The sequence below is a fragment of the Rhinolophus hipposideros genome (genome assembly GCF_964194185.1).
Source record: "Rhinolophus hipposideros genome assembly, chromosome: 3".
NCBI lineage: Eukaryota > Metazoa > Chordata > Mammalia > Chiroptera > Rhinolophidae > Rhinolophus > Rhinolophus hipposideros.
The window spans coordinates 35,241,369-35,261,328 of record NC_138049.1 but is presented as its reverse complement, the minus strand read 5'-3'; the positions used below and the strand labels follow the sequence as shown (position 1 = coordinate 35,261,328).

Here is a 19,960-nt window from a genome sequence, read left to right as displayed (position 1 = left end):
GATCTTTGATACAGGAAGTGGTGAGTCGAACCTTAGTAACAGTGTGTGACAAGTTTCAACTTGTTTGGTACAGTCAGTCGGGTGTGAGCTACGGTTGAGAGAAGGTGTGTTTTAAAGTGTGCCATAAATCATCCTCCATCATGACAATGCTCTGTATCATACATCACTTCTGGTGCAGCGATGTCTGTCAAATGAAACCATTATGGTGTGTCTTCATCCACCTTATTCACCGGGTCTGGCACCGTGCGACTTCTGGCTCTTTCATAAAGTCAAAATGACCATGAAAGGTAAACGTTCTTAATCAATTCAGGACATTGAGGCAGCCACGACAGTGCAACTATAAACACTCACGAAAGAGGATTTCCAGAACTGCTTCAGAAAGTGGCAAGAACGATGGGTTAGTATGTTAGAAGTGAGGGGAATTAAAGGCAATGTGTCTTTTAGTGCAATATATATTTTTTTAATTTAAGCATTCACCGTATTATCTGATCACACCTCGAATATACGTATTTTACCCTGCATCTGTATTCCAATGTTTTTAAACGAAGCACAACAAGTAGACATTGTTAAAGGTCATATTGATAGATTTACCGTATCCCCCAATTAGGATAATTTATGTATTTTAGAAGGCCGTTTACCTATTAGAATTACTTTGAATCTAAGATGAAAACTAGGGTGATAGAAAACCTAACAAGAGATTAAAACCTTTCTGGAAAGCAGACCAATTATTTTTCTAATTCCAAAAGAAAAAAATAGACTGTGCATACTCACTCAAAATACTTAACCACCACACATCTACCATATCGTAGTAAAGAATATTTATATAATTTTTGAAAATGTCATCATTAACTTTCTACTTTGACACCTTAAAAATCACCATTTTTCTTATTTTAATATTCTTAATATTTTCCATAGTATTTTTTTCATTCTCATCAGACATAGATGTTTTACATTTGCAGTGAGACATCTAACATTATGTACAGTATTTTTCCTCTTTGTATGCTCCTCGTGCTGAACCTCACAGATTGTAAAACACTTCATCTGATTCATGCTCTTTCTCCATGGATCATCTGAAATTTTTTACTTACTTTGGATGTAGTATTAAATTACTTTTCTCTTCAATTGAATATGTGTAGTCTTACTGAAGAAAAGGGTTTGGGTATTTCTCTAGAAAGAGATACTCATATGAAATGTTAAATAACAATTATTTATATCTAGATATTAAAGAAAACAAAAACTTAGGATGTCCATTGGTTGCAAGGGAAGATAGCCCTGCCTCCACATTCCCTACTTTTGATTCCCTACAGAAGCAAAATTTTGTTCTGATAGTTGGATGATCAGCAAAAGTATTCAAGGAGGTCTGATCCTCTTTCAGGTCCAGGGAATGAATTACAATTGATTTAAAACAACCATGATAATCCTAATTTTTTTTGCCAGTGATTGGGTTCAGGAAAGTAGCATGAGACACAGTTGTACCTAATGAGATATAAGGAAGCCAGCTGAGCATACCTCAGCTTTTTTTTTTCCCCCCCTGAAAGAATAAAGTGTTGCAGAAGGAAGGGACCTTTTTGGCTGGGCACCTTTCTGCCTACAGATTATGTTAACTGTGTGAGGATTTGAAAGAAAATCCCACAGGTATATAGATCTCCAGCTATGTCAGCATTGAGCCATTGAGCCATCAGCAGCCCTCTTCCAGACTTCATGTAAGAGAAAAGATTTTTAAAACCCTTGTTATTTAAACTGCCCCTAGTTCCATATTATGTTACTTGCAGCTGAAAGCATTCCTGAGTTGTTTTTTGTTTTACTTTCATTATTATCCAATGTACCAAAAGTAATTCTGAAGTTAGTAGATTTGAGCCCTGCTTTTAAGATAGTAAATTTACTGTTTAGTAAATTGAAAGGGAAAAATGGGGGAAAATATGTAACTTTAATTCATTACTAAACATTTACAAATGTATTAGCATCTATAATTTTGGAATTTTATCTATAATTTTGGAATTTTATTCTCCAAATGAATATTTGCAATAAAAAATATACTCAATCACCGAATCTAGAATATTGTGGGAAAAATATATATTATATTTACATGTGGCCACTGAGTTTAACTTTGCCTCATTGATTTGTCCATATTAGCTACAACTGCTGCTTTCAATGAATCCCCCTAGCCTTAGGTCCGAAGGGCTATAAATATCTTTGTATGAAATATTTTGCATGAGTTAAAAAGAAATTATTCATATACAAGTGTTTCAGGCTGAATGAGTATCACTGTTTTTCCAATCAAAGGGAATTATTTTCCACTTTTTGCTTCAAGAGGAAAGAATACCTTTCAGGATACTGTTTTTATTTGGAGTTGCATAAAATTCAATAGCCATGTTTATATGTTCATTAAAATCATGCCTGTCAGATAGTCTAACATTTACAGTCTGTTTTAGAAATAGTCTGTTTAAGCAAACTATTTTCAGGTATGATTTAATATGTCAGACTAAACTAAACATTTTAAAGCCTAATTGAAATATCAAGGAATTGATCAAAATAGTTCAATAAAAAGGCACAAAAAAGTTAAATAATAGAGAATTAGATGAATGATTAAGTGCATCATTGAATTGACATATATGTTACAGAATGCTCAAGGAGAGTGTTTTTTTTTGTTTGTTTTGTTTTATTTTTTTGTTTTGTTATTAGTTTCAGGTATACAGAACAATATAATAGTTAGACATTTATCATTTATTCATTTATATCCCTCACACAGTGATAACTCTCCTACACACCTCTACTACCCCTCTGACATCGCATACAACCATTACATTTCCACTATCTCTATTCTTAATGCTGTATTCCATTTCTTGTAGTTGACATTCATTATTGTTCAGCTTTCAGCTTCAGGTGTACAGTGCAGTGATCTGGCATCCACATCATCCCTGAGGTGGTCTCCCTAATGAGACAAGTGTCCATCGGATACCCTACAAAGTCTTTACAACATTATTGATTACATTCCCCAAATTGATTTTCTTATCCCCTTGGCCATCTTGTAGTTACTGATTGTGTTTTCTAATCCCCTCACCTTCCCCCTTATTCCCACCCCCCTCCATCTAGCAACCCTCAGTTTTCCCTCTATGTCTCTGAGACTGTTTCTTATTAGTTCATTCATTTATTATTTTTGTTAGAGTCCACATATTAGTGAGATCATATGGTATTTGTCTTTTTCTGTCTGACTTATTTCACTTAGCATAATGTTCTCTAGGTCCATCCATGCTTTTGCAAATGGTAAGATTTCTTTCTTCTTAATGGCTGTGTAATACTCCACTGCATAAATGTATCACAGTTTCTTAATTTAGTCATCTACCAATGGGCATTTCAGTTGTTTCCATGTCTTGGCTATTGTGTATAGTGCTGCAATAAACATAGGGGTGCATAATTTTTTTCAAATTAGAGTTTGGATTTCTCCACATAGATACCTAGGAGTGGAATTGCTGGTTCATAAGGTAGTTCCATTTTCAGTTTTTTGAGATACCTCCATACTGTTTACCGTAGTGGCTGCACCAATCTACGATCCCACCAACAGTGCACAAGGGTTCTCTTTTCTCCACATCCTCACCAGCACTTGTTTGTTGATTTATTGATGATACCCAATTTGACTCGGGTGAGGTGGTATCTCATTGTGGTTTTTATTTGCATTTCTCTAACGATTAGTGAGGTTGAGCATTTCTTTTCTTTTTTTTTTTTTTGAGCATTTCTTCATATGTCTGTTTGACAAGTGTATGTCCTCTTTAGAAAAATGTCTCTTCATGTCCTCTGCTCATTTTTTAATTGGATTGTTTGTGTGTTTTTTTGGAGTTGAGTGAGTTTTTTATAAATTTTGCATATTAATCCCTTATTGGATATATCATTGGCAAATATCTTCTCCCATTCAGTAGGATCCCTTTTTGTTTTATTGATGGCTTGTTTTGCTGTGAAAAAACTTTTTAGTTTGATGTAATCCCACATGTTTATTTTTTCTCTTACTTCCCTTGCCCAAGGAGATATAAGTAAGTAAAAATCTTTACTTACAGAGTAAGTAAAAATCTTACTCTGGGTAATGTCTGTAAACTTTCTTCCTATATTTTTTTCTAGGAGTAGTATGGTTTCAGATCTTACATTTAAGTCTTTGATCTATTTTGAATTTGTTCTTGTATGTGGTATAAGGAGGTGATCCAGCTTCATTTTTTTGCATGTGTCTCTCCAGGTTTCCCAGGACAATTTATTGAATAGACTGTCTTTACCCCACCATAAATTCTTGCTTCCATTGTCGTAGATTAAATGACTGTATAAGCATGTATTTATTTCTGGGCTCTCTATTCCCTTTCGTTGATTTATGTGTCTGTTTTTATGCCAGTACCATGCTGTTTTGATTACTGTAGTCTTGTAGTATAATTTGATATCAAGTATCTTGATACCTCCCACGTTAGTCTTATTTCTTAAGATTGCCAAGGCTATCTGGGGTCCTTTATGGTTCCATATAAATTTTAGGATTATATGTTCTATTTCTGTGAAAAATGTCCTTGGTAGTTTGATAGGAATTGTGTTGAATCTGTATATTGCATTAGGCACTATGGATATTTTAGCAATATTAATTCTTCCTATCCATGAGCATGGTATGTGTTTCCATCTATGTATCCTCTTTAATTTCTTTCTTCAGTGTCTCATAATTTCAAGTAGAGTTTTTAATCAAGTGAGAAAATCAGGTAAAAAATATAAGCAAGATTCCTATTTAAACACATATAGTCATAGAAAAAAATGGAAACATATACACTAAAATTATGTTAGTGATTCTATTTAAGTATGACATTTTCCCAATTTCCCTTTTCTGATGTTCAAAATATGCAATTTTTCTATAATAAGATATTTCTGTAATTGGAAAAAACATAATAAAACTGATTTTAAAATGAACAAAAAGTTATGCAATTTTTATAATATCTAAGTAAATATAAAATCACAAGGAAGAGTGAGCATAAGATAGCAGCATTGGTAAAAATGAGAAGGTAGAAATCTGCCTTCCTTTATGATCTGTAGCATGAGCTATGATTAGAATCACATTTCTGTAAGATCCTGGCTGATTATGTAATCAGGTCATCCATGGTCAAACTAGAAATTGTAATAGTGAATTCTTACGTAGGTATTTATTTTAAGGGACACGTTTTTATAGTATGAAGTATATGTAATAAGATGGATGAATTAGGAGACAGGATTTAAATCACAAGACAGGTTGTCACTGATCATAAAATGATCAAGAATTAGAAAATAAGCTTTTTTATTAGGGCCACTTTTGCTCTTTTTTTAATCGTAATAATGGATGAGAAAGTGATGAGATTGCCTAAACAGATTAAATGAGACTGCTGTTGAAGCTGAGAAATTTAAGCTAAAATATAATTAACTTTCAGGAAAAGATGAATATAGTCCAATCATTTTGACCAGAGATACTTGTTTTATGAGCATACATTTATGTCTATAAAAACACCTTTGTTGTTAATATTAAAAGACCTGGTTGTTAATAATTCTACACTGTTGCTTAAAGGAGTTGTTTTCAAGGCATGATTTGCTACTCCAATCCTTCTTAGGAAAGCTTCTATCACAGTTCATTAGAACTGATTACATTATTACTTTTATAGAAGCAGTATATCAGTTATTGGTAAGCTGACACGAGTGTGGCTCCCTACTAAAAAAAAAAATCATACCTGAACACATTCCTATAGATTGCACGGATTGTATATCAATGATAAATATAAACCATTTTAGGGGAGTAAGTGACTTCGTTATATCCTTTAATGTTTTTCTGCAGCATCTGTTATAGTCACTTGCATCCAGCTGGTGCTTCATAAATGTGAACTGATTCACTGGCCCAACTCCTATTCTAATTAAAGCACTTGTGTAATCATGTGACTAGTGTTTTAATTATACTACCTTCTTTCATCTTCTAATAATTTTCGTAATAGCATTGAATAATAGTTTTCTAAATTGTGGTAGTTTTTAAGAGAAAGTCACTAATATGATTCTGTCTATATTTATGTATATACACATGCATACACACTTACACACACACTCATTCACACATTCCTGTTATAAGGGCAACTCTGTTTTTTCTTAAAATTGATTTCAGAATCATTGTGAATTAGTGAGAAATATAGGAAAATTAGCTTGTCTTAAATGATATCCTCCTTTTCCTAGAATTTTTCTAGAAAAATTATTTTGATAATCAATGACATAAAGATTTGAGTTTTTCCCCAAATTAACTTATAAATTAAATGTAATTAAAATCAAAATAAAAAAAATATCATACCTGAACACAGGTATGTATCTGTGTATGTGTGTGCATGAAAACCTAAAAAAAACTGATGCCAAGATTCATGTGCTTTGTATACATTAAATATACTTTATAATTTTTAAAAAAATAGACTTTAATTTTAGGCAGATTTGTTGTAAGAGAGAGCAATGAAAAAGCACTGGCAGTGTCATTAAGGTGTGACTCATTATTTTCCAATAAAATGTTTATCAGGCTTTGAGTCTACCTTTCTAGTTATTATGTAAACATGACATATAATATCACTGTTCCTCTGGATCTAGCCAATATTTTGGCCTATCATGATTGACAGCCTTAACAAACTTTTATCTTACACAGCTAACTTGATTTCATCATTAGAGTCACAAACAACAACAAGGAAACCATGATGATTCAATTACCTTTCTTAGTTGATAATGTTAACTATTTAGTTGGAGACTCAAGTTAAATCATCCTTTCAAATGGTCCACTTAGTATTGCAGAAATCAACCCTTAAAGAATGAATTTCATCATACAAGTGGGATTTTATCTATCTTACAGATAATCTTATAATTTTTACCTGAAGCATAAAATATAAGATTTTTTTCTTTCAAGAAAAGATGAGGCTAAACAAAAATTAGCTGTAGAGCAAAAACTGTAAGTTAGGTGCTATCTGGCAAGTGTGATACTTTGTTATCCTGTTAGGTTAGCTTACCTGGGAAGGATATCATTTTCAATTACCTTCAAACTGAACAATTGTCAATTATGTCACATCAACTAGCTGTAGCAACTGGGAAGAAGCTTGTACACATCTTTACGCTCTTAAATAACTATGATGAGTAATTTTTGAATAGTGTGAAGGACAGGGTTTATTAACAAAAATCATTCATAGGCCAAATTACAAGGGAACACAAAATCTTCAATATTTAGACAATTATGTAAAATTCAATTAGAGGAGATTTGATTTAGATAAATGGCAGCTACTAAAATGAGAAAAGCAGGTACAAAAAAAGAGTAATAATAAGAAAAGAGAAAAAAAGAAAACAGAAGATTTCAGAAAGTTAAATGAGAGATAGTTAATGAGTAAAGTTCAATGAGACACAGTTAAATTAGATAAAGCCCTGCTTTTGAATAATGATGCAAATACAGGATTACCCTCTGTAGCATTGTGCTGATTTCTGTGTTTATTAAATTTGCCACACCACTAAAGGTGATAATTCTTTTACAGATCTTTAATGAAGTAGAATGCATGAGAGCTAAATAGTTTGTAACAAAGTATACAATAAAATGGAAATATCTCTCTGGATTATTCTGAGAGAAAAAGGATAAAAAAGGAAAACAAAATCATTATTAATAAAGGCTATAATAGAACAACTCTTAAAATATGATATAGAAAATGATTATAATTATGTAGCATAGTAAATCACAAAGAATAAATTCTTATTTAATGAAACCAAATGAAGAATGAGTTGTTTCATAAAATGCTATCTGTCAATGTTGGCATTAATGTGTCACAAAAGAAAACTTATTCTAGGGAAGAATATGTTGCATTAGGGAAAAAAGGAAACAAGCCTAGACCAAGTTCAATTAGTGGAAGAATGTTTTCCGTAAGTTTATGTGGAAAGTATATTTTTTGACATCCTAAGGAGATAAAAATTTGGGATTATTGCTGTATTATTTATACAAGGAGAAGGGATGATGTAACATAATAATCATAATAAAATTGCAACCTGTATTGAGAACTCGAATATTGACTACTTTTAAACATTCTATTATTAGATCCTCATAGAAACCATTTGAGCTTACTATTATTACTAAGACTATATTGCATTTGAGGAAACAAGTGTAGTGAGACCATGACTTGAACTTAGCCACAGAGCTCCTAAGCCACAAAGCCAGATTTAGGTCCCCAGTTCTTACTCTCTATGTGCTGTTTATTTGCATGTGACCTTACCTATCCTTCCATAAAAATGCTAATTTTGGTAACTAAGATATAAATTTTTCAGCTTGATTTTTTTAACCAAACTAGGTATAATTTACAGTTACCTATATACATAAATGTAAGTAACTAAATGTAAGTGATGTCTAAATCAATCTGGATGGAGTTTGCAGATTCTTACATATTTAATAAACAATATTGAAGTAGTGACTATGAGATGATGCATGTAGATAAAATTTTCAGCATTTAATGAGCTTAAAATATAATTTCAGGTGTGAAATAGAAAAGTGACAGCATTGACATTCTTTTTCCCCATTAGCAAATGACAAATTTTGAGGAATATTTAGTATATGTGATAACATCTTTATCAGCATTTAGCAAATCTTTTACTTATCTTTTGTCTGTTTGTTTGTTTTTGTGTTGTTTTGTTTATAGTGAATAGTGCTTATTTAGCTCTCCATTATAAGTCAGGAGGGGATAATATGTCACCATGAACAAAGGACATGATAAAACACTTCATTCAGTCATTCATTCATTCTTTCTTTGTCACTTAAACCAAGTCACTGGACCGTCTAGGCACTTTATATTTTCCTCACCCTTAAAGTAGGACTACACTTCTCTGTATTTCTAAAACTAAAATCCAAATCTGCAAAAGAGTTGACTAAATCTGGATTTTAGGGTTCTTTTTTTTTCAATTTTGTGAGATTACTTTACACTTCACAATATTGAGCACACTTAGATGTCGCATGAGATCTCTGTTCTAGAACTGAGATCTTTGCTGCAACCCACTCAGCTCTCTTACCCTGTTTATAGTCCCCAGCCCTCAAGTCCCACAGCCTTTCAAACCCTTTTTGTCTTGGACCATTTAGTTTTGCCCTTCCTTTAGTCTCACTGAGCATTGCTCCCATTCAGCAGTTAGATGAACCCATCACCTGGAAAATAGCTGAGACATTATTTATTACATCAACACATCCTAGGGCCCTAGTCCTCATGCTACGTGGATGATCCTAGTACACTCAGAACAACCAAGTCTAGGTGAGATGAGGTTCTGCCTCTGAAAAGTACTGAGTTTCTCCATGTTGCTCCTCATTCATTCATTGATTTACAAAATATTTTCTTAGTACCTATTCTGTGCAAAGTACTAAGTTAACAACTTAAAGACATAAACATAAATTTTAAAATGGTCCCTTTTCTCAAGGAGTTTATGCAAATAGATATAAGACATTTGGAAAGAAATTAGGGCAAACAAGATCTTAAGCATTAAGCAGGGCTAAGCGGAGTTTGACTGGATATCACTGAGGAGGTGATATTCAAATTAACTTTTGAAGAAAAATAAAATTGATAGGTGGCAAGAGGTGTACCTAGGGCATAAAAAAAGTTATTAAAGGATGAAGGACTAGCATACAGAAAGGCACAGTGGTGGGAAATAGCTTTCCAACACACACTTGTAACAGCAAGTAATCAGATGTGTCTGGAATCCATGATAACTTTAGTGATGAACTGAAACCTGAGACTGAAAAACTAACAGGGAGGTCATTGAACTATAAAATAAAAATTGTAGAACTCATCAAGAAGAGAGCAGTTGGTGTTTATTTAGCAGAAAAATTCCATGATATCCTCTTGTCCCATTAAAAGAAAAAATTCACACCTGTTGTTTCTTTGTTTGCAGCACGCTCCCACCATAGCCCTTCCAACCCCCCCCCCCACTTTTTTGGTAAAGTCCATGACTTAGCTTGATTCACCTGTTATGGAAAGTGTTGCACTGCTTCTGTTAAGCTTTGCAGGACTACTTTTTTCTCAGAATAAGTTTTATGCTTCTTGCTTGTGCTCAGACTTATTTATTTTTTTATGATTCTTGTATAAAAATCACCTCTCTCTCTCTCTCTCTCTCTCTCTCTCTCTCTCTCCCCCCCCCCCCCTTAATCTACCTCCCTCACTTGACTTGAGTTCAGGGAGAATTTATCATTGATCTTTGTATGCTTAGTGTCTTTCTAGCATGTTGCCTTCTAGGTGTTAATACATTTTAGTTGACTGACAGAGCCAAACTATGTCTTGGTAAGAAAAAAATTCATCCTCAATGACAGGATAAAATAAGAAGATGAAGAGGGAAATGAAAAAAAGACACCAAAGAGAGAAAGCTGATTTGATGAGATAGAAGCATGAGGACTGATTTGAAGTTGGCCCTAGGGAACTTGGAGAAAGGTTGTGTGTTATAATACAGGGGTTGATTTTGCTAAAGGAAGATACGTGTTTTCTTTTTAATGGGTTGTATTTGATATGCCCATAGGAGCATTTGATGTTTTTGGATGTCTAGAAACCATAATCATTCCCTCTTAAAACAGAAATGTGGGCTACTATATTTTTTGTCTGAAATCCTAAAAATTATTCTTAAGCAAGTTTGAGCTATAATACTATTAGAGCCCACAACAGTGAAAAAAAAAACAAACAAACAAAATCGACAGAGGTAAGAGTACATCTCATCCTGTTCCTTAGAAAGAAGCAATATCTAATATTTTCTACTAATTTTAAGGTTTGGAATTCAAAAGTTCAAGTTCTATTTACATATTACTCAGCTCATTCAAAATTAATTACGTGTTATTTCTCTCTTGTTTTTCTACAGTATGCTGTCTGGCTAGTCCTCTGGGTTGCATGGAATGTGTTTGTTATCTGCTTCTATTTGGAGGCTGGAGACCTCTCAAAGGTAATTTGCCATCTGATTTGCCTGAGTCATCAGTAGTGTGTTAACAAGCCTCTTCCTAAGTAAGGCAGAGTGTCACCCTGCTCTTGTCACTTAGATGCACCTCGAATGAAGGTAAATTGAAAGGTGTCTCATCTATATCTCTACATTTCTACCAGCAACACTGTTTTAGTGTGTTAAAGAATGTTGTACTTTTTTAAAGCAAAACTAGTATGAAATATTGATTATACAATGACCATGCTGTAGACTTTTAAAACAATGACTAATGAGAGATTTCTAAGCAAAATGGGAATTTTTTCAGAGATAAAATCTTGAAGATCATTTAAGTCAATTAGTTTGCTTACTCATATTACTCTGCTAAAGGTTTTCTCTGATCAGGCCCAAATAGCAATGCAATAATTCAAACAATTGATAGGATTTAGCTGAGTAAAGTTGTTACCACAGGGATATAATTTATTATATAAATGAGTAAAATAAATATTTTATTCTGAAATAGTCTAGGAAAGACTTAAAAGACTTGCTTTTTCATTAGGTTTCTTTAGTTTGTGCTGTCCTCATGGGACTGTATGTAGGGTTGTGTTTGAGTGTGTATGTTGCTATTATATTTCTACCATGGATGCCTTTACTATTGAAATAATGTAGTTTTAGATCTCTAGAACCAGCATCATTCTGTTATACTGCAATTAACAGCAAGTAAGTTAAATGAGATAATCCATTCAAAGTAGTAGTCTGTTTTGCTTGAGACCCTTGAGAAGGTTGCAAATTTGTACTTCTTAATATTAACTGTAAAAGACAGATGGTAAAATGTTCTTTTACCTATCCCTTATTAGAACAGAAAGATCCTACAAAGATGTTGCCATTTAAAAAAAAACCAGGGGTGATAACCTTCTTTAAAAGGCAAATAAATAAATAAATAAATAAATAAATAAATAAATAAATAAATAAAAGCTAGAAAGTCACCAAGAATTACCTTTGCAGAACTCTATATTGTGGGGGTGGGGGCATGGGGGTAGTAGTAATACACATTTATAATCTAGTATACAGGAACCTGTGATTTTACGATCAGATTTTGGACAAATCTTCACTAGGACTTTCTGCAAAACCTGACCTGGTAGAGGCATTTCCGTGATTCTTGTAGCATGTTGTCCTCCACCCTCTTGGCAGCAAGCAGTCCTTTCCGGAAGATGCCGTGACCAATGAAAAGGAATTGTTCAGGTGGCTCTAGGAAGGACACAGACAAGACTGCTTCTTAGATCGTACATTCCCTCTGTGCCAGAAAAGCAATACACACTTCCAAGGACTTGAATTCCTTCCCTAATTTATATATCTCTGCTGCTTTATGATTTACTGTATTCAAAGAAATTCCACACTAGAATGACTTTTAATGATATTTTCAATTTAAATCATCACCATAAAATTTGGAAAACGTCTCTTCAGGCGTATTGGCTGAGTAAAATGATCTAGCAGATCAGAGTTTGTTTAATATAAGAGAAAAAGAGAGAGAGATTTGAGCCATGCTGGCTGCATCAGTATTCTGTAATTGTGATAACTGCAGGCGCAAAATAAAGCTTGTGATCGCATGACCTTGCACATGGGCAATGAAACCACAGAGAGGGTTTCATTGAAACCACATCCTAAAACATTATTGTTCAAGACAGTTGCAACCCAAATGACTAAGAATTCTTCAAATGCACATAGACAGGTAATGACTATTTCTTGGCAATGAAGCAGTTAATAATGTTCCTTTTCTTTTCATCTTATAAACCAATGCCAGGCTCTGCAGAGCACATGAAAATTTAATATTTTTAACAAATAATCTAAAAGAAAACCATAAAGGGCAAAGTTATATAGTTATCCCTACCGGGTTTTACCTCCATTTCTTGCTCAAAGGGTTTGAGAAAGGAGTATTTATACCATTCAATTCTTTAGCTTCTGCCTCTACCTCACATTCTTCAAGTAATACTGTGACAGAAGGAAGCAATGGTGATTGAAAAATGTACAGATATATGAAAACTCAAAAATGGGAGTCCTGAAACTGCTGATAATACTTAGATTGTAGAATATAAACTGTTTATCAACCCCTTAGTGCCCCCCCCAAAAAACAGTTTGACCTTATGCATGAATCAGTTTGTTTCAGGCTGAGGGAGAAATACGGGAAATTGAATCAGGAAAAAAATTCTACGGTCTTATATATGTAAAAGAAAAGCGTTTATTTCCGTGAAATATTTTATAAATTGTGATTCCTTCATAATGAATAGGCAAGAAGTGATAAAAAGTGGTAATGATAACAAGGCAATCTTTGTTACCTGGTAAGAATTTAGAATGTTCTATGGTCATTTTCCACAGTGTCTTTTCTGCTTTTTCTGCTAAAGTAACTGCCATGTACTAATGAGCAAAACAGAGATTAGAGTCATTAACTAGCCCAGTGTGTGTACATTCAATAATGAAATGGCTTAATTATAATAATATGATAGGCAGCACTGACCTATTTGATTTTCAGTTTTCTTTGTACACATAGCAGTATAGTTAGTATTTTCTTAATTGAAAATACGTGTAAATTTAACATTATTATTAAAATATCAATGAATATATTTTAATTTGTATCCCCATAAGATTTAAGGAAAACTAAAACAAATCCACGAGAGGCTGCTTTACATTTTTTTTAATCTCAGTTAAATTAAAGTGATAGCAACAGATGATAGTAACAAACATGAATTGCATAATAATTATTTCTATATTATCTACATAAATGGTTTAGACATTAGTGTTATAACTAAATATCCTAAAGCATCATATGGTGTGTAACATCTTGGATTAATCTTGGATTGATATTTTAGTAGATGACCTGTTAAAGAAACAGAGATGACATTAGTTTGTAACCCAAAGTGTCTGCTAACTTTGTAGGCAATTGCCTTTTAGGATTCAATGTCCTGGACTATTGGATTAATAGTTTTGAGAATTCCAATTGCAAATAGTCTTATTTTGCTGTTATGTTATTCTGGGCAGTTGTGATTCTCTAGCTCACATATAAAATAGAAAGAAATAGGAACTAATCCCATCTATCAACTGAACTGAGTAATTTTGAAGAGAAGAGATCTGCTATTTATAGTAATTTTTAACTTCAAAGTGCATAGTAGTTAGAAAGAAAACACAGATAATGTGGTAATTCAACTATTAGGTTCATCACCTGGGAAAATTATATTTATGAAATAATATTTGATTAGTAATACACAGGAAAATTTAGTGGTCTTCTGGTTATCTGTAAAAATCTGTATTTTTATTGGATGTGATACAATTGTAATATACTTTTTGGCAGAAACACATATAACACATTCTTTGAATAACTATTTTGAGATCTGTTTATTTTTGGGGTGATTTATGGGGCATTAGTGAATGATGCAACTATCTTTAGAAATAAAACAGTAAACATGCAGAGCACAAAAGAGTAACCAAGAAATTATTTTACACTTAAAACAACCCAATTTGTTTGTTTTTAACCCTTTGAGACTAGGGGTGCAGGAACACATCTTTCAGGCTTTATTATACTATCAGAAACTTATCTAGTTAAACATAGCCTAAAGCAATTAATTATACCTAGTGATATGTGTGTTTCAGAATGAACACATTAACAATAACTTCTAGAATGTTGTATTTGAATAATTTTGACAGTTACTTTTGAGATCGAAATGTAAATTTTTATTTTAAAATGTCGATATATAATAAATATAAAAATGTGGCTTATTTCAGCTTATTTAATTGCACATTTGCAGACATGAGAGATGGGAAGGAGATAAAAACCTGTCATCCACTGTAGGCAATAGGGAACAGATCCTTACGAGCAGATGTGAGTGCTATGTAATGTACCATTGCAAAAATCCCAGTTTTATTCCTTCTATTAAAAAAAATATTATTCATTTATAAAGGTATCTGATATTTCGATATTTTCTGCTCAATGAAGTCAATACTTGTATCAAAATTTGTTTTATGATTTCATGTGGAAAACAGTGGTGTGGAGAAAAATCTCTTGTAATCATTTTTAAATTCGATTTAGTGCTGTTCATCAAGAAGCAAAAATATCTATGCAATTACTAATAAAGAGATCCTCTGATAATTGATTTAAGACTAAATGAAACAAATATCAAGAGGACAGTTCTGTGGATTCATTCATTTTTATTTTGCTTTTCTTACTGTGAAAATGTATATAGTCTAAGAAAACTTCAATTAACTATTACTAAGCTAATTAGAAATTTTTCATTTCCCAACCATCAAAGTAGATTTTGCTTTAGGGTATAGAATAAAACATCCTACATGTTATTAAGAATTAAATATGTAATATTTTTCCCCAAATAGAGATGAACCCACCTATTATAATTTGGTCAAATAGACACTGCTTATCTTTTCTTGTTTACTTTAATAGAACGTGGAATTGAACTGCACATTTCCTTACTTCTTTAATTCCCTTTTCTTTGCTTACTTTTTCTACTCCGTTTTAATAGCCCTAAAGGAAGGATTAGGGTCCTTGAATCTTTCTCCTTCTCTGTCTACATTCTTTTATTTGAAAATGCCATCCACTGTCATAATTTAAACAATCATCTCTATGCATGTGTCTCCAAGATTTACTTCTTCTGTCCTGACCTTGTTGCTAAGTTCAAGTTTCACATCTCCAACTTTGTGTAGGTGTCATGTCAATTTCAACGTCACCTTAAGTTTAACGTGTCCAAGAAGATTTATCATTATCCCTAAAGAATCTATCTTCCTTAATTCACTCTTAGAGGAGAAAAAAAAGACAAACTTTATTTTTAAAAATGAATAAGAGGAAAATAAGTCATTTGGAAGGGGGGGGGCTACAGAAATCTTTATAGATTGACCATGAGATGAAGCAAGAGATCATTTTTTTTTAATGTAGTGTCTCTGTGTGTGTATTATGAACTTCAGATACCAACTAGTCAGAAGGAGTAGAGATCTGCTGACGTACTGATACTTTGGAAAGATAAGGATCCCAAAGTGATGAGCTGAACATTTGAGATACTGTAATCTGGGGGCATCTGCTGATTCTGTCTGGGACAGGAAGCTAATAATCTAGGCTTTGAACCCATAGAAGGATATTTCTGGAGTATGTATACATTAGCATAGCTTTGAAGGATTGGGCCTCGAGCATATGGATAATTTTCTTATTTGGCGAATTCTTTGTAAGGCTAAAAATATAAATGAAAAGACTACAAAGCAGAATAAAAAAAATGGTAGTTTTGCAAAATGGAGATTGTAGATAGGAGCGAAGGTCTATAAAATAAACTAGGTTTACAGTTGACAAACCTGGAGATTGAGCCAGGGGCAAAGGAGATGTACAGTAAATATTATCAGGGCTAAAATCCAGGCTCAAATCAGCACTGTCTTTGCTTGGAATAAGATGATCATTCTTTGTTTTATCTGTCTCCATGAAGAAAAATGGAAACATCTCAAGAGAAAGATAGCATTGTCTTAGTCCTTTACAATTTATGGTTGGAATGATAGCGGACAATTGAAAATTGCTACACATGCTAAAGCGAAAACTTCATTACTAAAAGTTAAGAAAATAATAGACAATTGAGACAGATGAATATGTGATTCAGATATTGTAATTACCTAATAAGGACTATAAAAAAAAAAAGCAATATGTTGAAAAAAATAATGGGAAAAACAGGAGATGAAGAATTTACCCTTAGAAAATTGGGCTCTATATAAATAATGAAATGGAAATCCCAGAACTGAATAACATAATATTGAAAAGTAAGAACTCCTTAGTTATGTTTGATAGTAGATTTTAAAGATTAGCAGAGTGGTGAACTGTAGGATAGGTCAATAGAAAATATCCAAACTGAAGCACAGAGGTTAAAAAAAAAAGAAAGGATAAAAATATAGAAAAGATGTAAGAAATATATAGATGTCTGCTAAAGTTTCAATATGCAAATAATTGAATATCTAGAAGGAGAAAAAAGGTAGAATTGGACAGAAGCAATGGCTGAAGTGATAATGGCAATGAATTCTTCAAAATTGATTAAATATATTAACCCACAGATTCAAGACTTTCAGATCTCCAGTAAAATAAGTACCAAGAAAACCATATCCTGGTATAAACTAGGAGCACTTTTTGAAAACCAAAGAGAAAAATCTTAAAAGCCATCAAATATAAAAGACCCTTTGTCTTTAAAGGAATAGCAAAAAGACTGATATTGATCTTTCAATAGAAACAAGGGGTCTAGAAGGCAATTGAATGGCACCTCTAAAGGCTCTAAAAGTGGCAAGCTGGACATCCAAGACCTGCAAAAATATCCTTCAACAATAAAGGTGAAGTAAAAGCATTTTCCGGCAACAAGAGCTAAGATAATTTATTAACAACAAACATGCATTAAAACAAACACTGCAGGAAGTTCTCCAGGCAGTAGGAAAATAATCCCAGATGAAAATGGAATTTCAGGAAAAACAAATGATAATAGAAAGGATAGATATCTGAGTAAAAAAATGCAAAACCATCATAGTAAAGTCTTTTGGAATTTAAATACATATAGAACTAAAATGCATGACAACAATAATACAAAGGCAGAAAGGAATTAAAGTATTCTAAGTATCTAGCATTGTCAGGGAAATGGCAAAGATAATATTTATATTAGATTATAATATTTTAAGAATTAATAATTTTTTATTAATGACTAAAAGAAAGCATATTTACCAACATCAACTAAAGATTAAAATAATAATAATAATATAATTAATTAATCCAAGTGAAGCTGAGAAAGGAGGAAAACTAACAGGAAGTTCAACAAGAAAAAAAAATACCAAGATGTATGCTATAATCCAAAATATATAAATAATTACATTAAATGTAAATAAACTAAATACTCTAGTCAAAAGACTAAGATTTTCAGTCTATATAAAGACACAGCAATCAACTATATATTGTCTATAACAGATGCACGTAAAATACAAGGTTTTAAATCAAAAAGTTAAGAAAACGTAGAAAAGATATACCATGTAAACACAAAAAATGGTGTCATAATCCTAATATCAGACAAGACAGTGTTTGAAGCAAGAAGCATTACTAAAGATAAAGAGGATATGTCAATGATAAAAAGGTCAGTCCACATGAATATACTGTAATTAGTATTACCTGAGTAAAATATTATAGTTCCAAAATATATAAAGTAAAAAAGGAAAATTAAAAGGAGAAATAGCCATATTCATAATCACAGTGAGAGATTTTTAACACTCTCTCTGAATACATGAATCAGATCAAAATTCCAAAAGGATATAGAATATCTATACAACACAATTAACAAACTTTACCTAAGAGACATATGTAGAACACTACACCAAACAGTAAAAAGATACATATTATTTTCAAAGGCATATAGAACATTCAATTATAAAGTGATTCCAAATTTAGAATGCTCAAAATACAGAATGATTTGCAATTATTCAGCAAGTATTTTCTGACCACTGGGAAAATCAAGCTAGAAAAACTGTGACTGCTTAGAAATTAAGCAGTACCCTTCTAAGTAACCTATGGGTCCAATAGGTTGGAAAGGAGATTAGAAAATATTTTGCATTGATAAAATTTCGGGGGCATTAAGAGGCATTAGAGTAAAATATATGACCTTACATGGAGATATTAAAAGAGTAGAAATGCTGCAAAATCAATGATCTAATCTTCCATATCCAGAAGGTAATAAAGAAATAGCAAATGAAACCTCCAGAAGTAGAAAGTATTAAAATAATGGAGATGATAACAGAACTCATTAAGCATGCAGCAGAAAAAAAATCAATAAAGTCAAATTATTTCCTTAAAAATGATAATTTAAAAAATGCTATCAAGAAAGATCAAGGGGAAAAAATAAGTAAAAACATATTTGATAGTATCACAAAGGACCCTACAGATTAGATTAACGAGAAAATATATTGTGAACAACGTTAATCCAATATATTTGACAATCACAATGAAATGGACAAATTTGTTGGACTACAACTTGAAATGAATTAAAAACCTGAACATTCTTTTATTTATTAAAGAAATTGAATCATTAGTCAAAACCTTTGACAGAGAACACCAAACTTCATGTCCACATGGCTTCACTAGTGAATTCTTAAAAACATTTAAGAATGTTGTAACACCAATTTTACAAAAACTCTTTCAAAGAACAAAGTGGGAAAGCCATCTATTTCAACTTGTGAGGCCAGTATATATCACTTATTGGATATAAGTGTAAGTGTCGAATGACCTACTGATTTAAAATGTAATATAAACAAGAATAAAGAAAAAATGATATCTATCTCCCCATAACTTTACAAACAATTATGTATTACTTTTCACACTGCATTATGTTTATTTAATTTCCATATCTCTTACTAAACTTCAATTTTCTAAAAGGCCGTATGTCACCATCATTATTCAAAAGAATGTCTCCCCTTGAGCTCCCACACAGCAGTGGAAAATTACAGAATCAATTAAGAGCATTTGGGATGTTTATAAATAAGCCTATTTGATATATCATAAAACAAATGCAACAAGCTGCTCTTATCAATATATTTTAATTATTTGTTTACCTAACTGTCCCTTCTTCAATGTAGAGATCATATTTTAATTCATCCCCAGAATCAAAGGAAAGTCCAAACATATGAATAATGCTCGTTGGAATGAAATTGAATCATAATGGAGTGAATTTCAGTAAATGCCTAGCTCCACCAATAAGGCAGTTGGAGGCATTGGCTTCTATTCCACCATTGCATGGGTAATGGAATCAACATCTCAGGGCTGGCCCAGTGCTCTTTGGTGGTAGCAAGCACAAGGAACATCATCTGAGCAGCTGGCCAACAGTGTCAATGTTCTTCAAGATTAATAATCATATGAACCATTTGGATATCTTTTTCAACTACAGATTCTGATTTCTTTGGAGTGAGGTCTGAGTTATTTCACTCCTAACCAACTCCTACACGATGGCATTCTTATTTGTCTATTAAACATACTTTGACTTGTAAGGATTAGATTACCTAGAACCTT

General features: G+C 32.4%; 1 protein-coding gene across 9 annotated transcripts in view; it reads left to right on the top strand.

Annotated features, from left to right (window-relative positions):
• NKAIN2 (sodium/potassium transporting ATPase interacting 2) overlaps positions 1-19,960 on the top strand; it is a gene marked incomplete at its 3' end in the record, with an annotated part of 885,500 nt that overhangs the window by 482,407 nt on the left and 383,133 nt on the right. For all 9 annotated transcript variants that reach the window (XM_081041443.1, XM_081041439.1, XM_081041440.1 and 6 more), the window contains one exon: positions 10,852-10,932. In XM_081041443.1, the coding sequence (XP_080897569.1) occupies positions 10,852-10,932 (81 nt within the window). The remainder of the gene's footprint in view (positions 1-10,851; positions 10,933-19,960) is intronic.